The sequence below is a fragment of the Limulus polyphemus genome, unplaced genomic scaffold, assembly GCF_000517525.1.
Source record: "Limulus polyphemus unplaced genomic scaffold, Limulus_polyphemus-2.1.2 Scaffold1710, whole genome shotgun sequence".
Lineage (NCBI taxonomy): Eukaryota > Metazoa > Arthropoda > Merostomata > Xiphosura > Limulidae > Limulus > Limulus polyphemus.
The window spans coordinates 82,954-87,404 of NW_013667320.1; the positions used below are offsets into that span (position 1 = coordinate 82,954).

The 4,451-nt window shown below is 31.9% G+C and overlaps 1 protein-coding gene across 2 annotated transcripts in view; it reads left to right on the top strand.

Moving 5' to 3' along the window:
• Positions 1-4,451, top strand: part of LOC106464653 (dnaJ homolog subfamily C member 5-like) — a 19,832-nt gene that overhangs the window by 5,664 nt on the left and 9,717 nt on the right. For both annotated transcript variants that reach the window (XM_013924812.2, XM_022392404.1), the window contains exon 2: positions 1,033-1,136. In XM_013924812.2, coding sequence (XP_013780266.1) covers positions 1,111-1,136 — 26 coding nt within the window. In that variant the 5' untranslated portion in view covers positions 1,033-1,110. The remainder of the gene's footprint in view (positions 1-1,032; positions 1,137-4,451) is intronic.

The window sequence follows — 4,451 nt, forward strand, 5'->3', positions numbered from 1 at the left end:
ACATGTATCTGTTAGTGTGTTTAACTTTAGTCTTCCTGATATTAGTGGAAACATGTATCTGTTAGTGTGTTTAACTTTAGTCTTCCTGATATTAGTGGAGAGTGGTTCAGAGAATGAGCAAGTGCATCAGATTTATACTTGTTTGAAAATAAATAACTGGAGTTTTAAGCAGGGATTTAAACAGTAAGATGTTATGTTTAAAATTGTTACATGATCTGTTTAAAACTGTTACATGATGTGATTTGAATACTAAAAGTAGCAAGCATAGGCTTAGGAAGTGCTAACTCAGACCTGTGCTAAAGTGAAGTTACTTCCCTGCTAAGAGTTATTTACTTGTAGCACAGTTTGCTTACTTAGCAAGCTGATAACCTGGATCCTTTTAAGATGTTATTGGCTGGGTCCCTGGATGTGAAATGTGACACTTAAGGGGAGGTTATTTTGATATTCATTTATCTTAATTGACCTAGATGGGCTATGTGGCTTTGAAATTTAGACGTATTAAACCCGAACATTCCTTTAATTCTCATACCAGTTACTTTGTTGTTGTTTATTTGCTATTTACTATACAGTTTTACTCGCTGAAAAATGGAAACTGCTCATGGGGGTGGGGTTAATCTAAATTTCCATTCAGTTTCTTAATAATTTTGTGAATTTCATGCAGAAGTAATCATCAGAAGATTTGGTTATCTCAGGGAGAAGTAAGAATTAGTTGATATTTTAGATCATTGTTTCCCTAGCCTGGGGTCATGGCAGGTTCCGGTGGGGTCGCTAGTTTGGCTGACCAAAAAACCTGAATGGCAAGTTGAAATACATTTTGAACAGATGGGGTCACACTGATATGGGACATCTGAAATGGGGTTAGCACTGAAAAACTACTGCATTAATAATATTAGTAAAAGTTATGTTAATAACAAATAATAATCCCTAAAATTTGACCTTGTATTGCCTATGAATACAATACTGACCTATTACCATCTTTAAAAATTCTGTTACTATATGTTTAAACATTTCTTGTCTTTTTTTTTCTTCTAGATTTTTCCATCAGATAAACATTTCACTTTGCTGCAGCTGAACATTTCCCTATTTACACTGAACTTTCTGGAAGTAACTATGTCAGAATCTGTGAGAAAACTGTCGTAAGTTATCATGATTTAGTTTTTCTTTGTAGCTAGCTAGCTGTTTGAAAATGTATTATTACTAATGGACTTGGACACCAACTGATGAATCAGTATATTCTAATCAATTGTTACACATTTTCTAGATGTACAATTTTGCAATACTTCGACTGATATTTTAAATTAGCTACATTATTTATCAAGTGAATTTTTATTTCTAATCCATTTAGGTAGCTCTAGCTATTTGTAATTTTATCTGTTTCATTAGTGACAAGAATCGTGTGAGAATAAAAGAAGTCCTCTCAATTTTTTCAGGTTTTTAGCTTATTATTGAGTCTTCAAATCAGTTTACTGAAAAATGAATTAAGCACTGTTTTGGAGGTATGAACAAGACTGAGAACTTGATTTAATACACGATTAATCATAATTTATGTGTAAAGACAACTTTAAGGCATCTAAGAGTATGTACCAGATATGATATTAATACAACATGATACATTCAAGTACCATTCCCCGAAGCTTAAAGCTTATCCACAGGAAATTTACTATTTAAAATTAAATTAAAATTGATCACACAATACTCAGAAAATACAATAATAGTGTAATATAATACATTCTCAGTTTGAATGTTTTTTAATTGTACATATATTAGTCCATAACATTATTTTTGTGTTATTAACCAGTTTTTAATCTGTTTTTTTTTCTTTGAATTATATTAAACAAACTTGGTACTTGATAATGTAGTTTTACCATAGGTATTTTTTACTTCAGATATTTTCTGAGTTATTCAACAAAGTATGTAGTTCACAAATTTTACTGAGTGGTTATAAAATAAAACAGTACAGCCCATATTTATTATGTGATTTTCAAAGAAGACCAATGATTCTCAAGAATCACTTGCATGTGAAATTGCTTTTACATCACAATATATGTTAAACACACCATTAAAAACTTTGTTGATACAAACTTATAACTGCAGGGGCCACAGTTGTATGTACATTCACTGCTTCTGTGTCCACATGACACAAGTAATGATATTTAGCACTTGAATTACCAGTGGGGATCAGTCCCCTCCCCTAATTTGCTTTTTCAATACATTTTTCTAAACTATTTAAGCACCAAATTGTTTCTGGGAGTATGACTTTGTTGGTTACAGAATCTGTAATAACATGACTATCATTATAATGTTATTAATGCCACTTAATACTGAGGTTCTTTTTTGTATTTTACATAGAAAATGAATGATTTCAGCCAGTTCTTTACATTGAGTAAAAAACATAAAATTACTCAGTATGGGCCCCACCACTGATGAAAGATATAAAAACAAGTCAGTAGTTTAAGGATAAGGAACTGTATATCCTAATTCAGCCACATGTCAATTAACTGCAAAATTGTAATATATTTTCAGTAAATATGTATTTTATCATAAATTTTCTAAATTAGAGGAACACACTGGATGAAGTTAAGAGCTAAAAAATGTCCATTTTATCAGTTTAATAAATGTAACATAATCAGTATATACAATTTGTGTAGGAAGATGATCGCTTTTAGACGTGATACATCGACAGACTTTAGGACATCCTGTAAATGTGGTAGATACATCATTGGCTCTGATTTTTTCCTAGCTAAAAGCAAGACATATTTCACATGAAGTTAAATAAAGATTAGAAATTATTCACGTATAAGATTTTTAAATGATTAAATAATGGACACATTTTCTTCATTGTTTTAAGGGAATGTCCACTCTTAGTTAATATTGTTTAGATTCGGGCATATGAAACAAGCTCATTCTATTGAAGTAGAAAAAAAAAGTAAGTTTTTCCATAGTTAGACAGATTGTTGTGCAGTATGTATTGGTCATTTCATAAAAAAAATAGCATAAGAGGTGATACCTACAGAAAATAAACGTGTGATTTGAACTTCGTAAAGTTTTAGTGTCAGGGATGAGCAAAGAGTTATTTCTTGGTAAAATAAGATGAAAAATGTAGACTTTAAAACAAGCACATAGCCAGATCTGGAAGTGGGGGGTTCTTTATGGCCCAAAGTGGAACTCATTTCGTGTGTAACTTTAGTACCCAGAAATGAAAAAAAAATTTCGGAAATATGTAATGGTTCCTTTGTTATCACTGCAAATAAAAATTTTTAGTAAATTTCCTCTGATAACTATGAAAATGCTATTTATAATTAGAGGCCATCATGAAAGAAAGGAAAAAATAATTGTTAATAGGTGAGCGAAACTCTGACGGGAGTGAGGGTTTGCACTACCCCTTGCTATGGGTTTGCTTTAAAAAGATATCTGTGAAACGTAAATTTATTATATTATGTTTTTTAACAAGAAACTAAATTTTATGAAAATACTTCAATTTTCTTTTTATACAATCCATTTCAGACACTTTAGGATTAAGAGCATGAGGACTAATGATATAATATTGAAACAAAGTAATGTAAGAGCACAGTTAATACCATGTATGAACCTCTGTTTGTTTACAGTTATTCCTCAAACTCAAGCTAGACATTGTGTGATAAGGCAGGTTAGGATGAGGTTTGCACAAGATGAAAGAATTGGTTTTGAAAGGAAAACTGAATGATCTTTCTTGTTTTACAGGACGTCCAGTGATTCCCTATACAAAAACTGAATGATCTTTCTTGTTTTACAGGACGTCCAGTGATTCCTATACAAAAACTGAATGATCTTTCTTGTTTTACAGGACGTCCAGTGATTCCCTATACAAAAACTGAAAGAACTTTCTTGTTTTACAGGACGTCCAGTGATTCTCTATACAAAAACTGAATGATCTTTCTTGTTTTACAGGACGTCCGATGATTCCCTATACAAAAACTGAATGATCTTTCGTGTTTTACAGGAAGTCCAGTGTTTCCTTATACAAAAACTGAATGAACTTTCTTGTTTTACAGGATGTCTGGTGATTCCCTATACAAAAACTGAATGATCTTTCTTGTTTTACAGGACGTCCGGTGATTCCTATACTAAACTGAAAGAATTTTCTTGTTTTACAGGACGTCCGGTGATTCCTATACTAAACTGAAAGAATTTTCTTGTTTTACAGGACGTCCGGTGATTCCCTATACAAAAACTGAATTAACTTTCTTGTTTTACAGGATGTCCGGTGATTCCCTATACAAAAACTGAATTAACTTTCTTGTTTTACAGGATGTCCGGTGATTCCCTATACAAAAACTGAATTAACTTTCTTGTTTTACAGGATGTTCGGTGATTCCCTATACAAAAACTGAAAGAACTTTCTTGTTTTACAGGACGTCCGGTGATTCCCTATACAAAACTGAATAATCTTTCTTGGTCTTTGCAGGATCTGG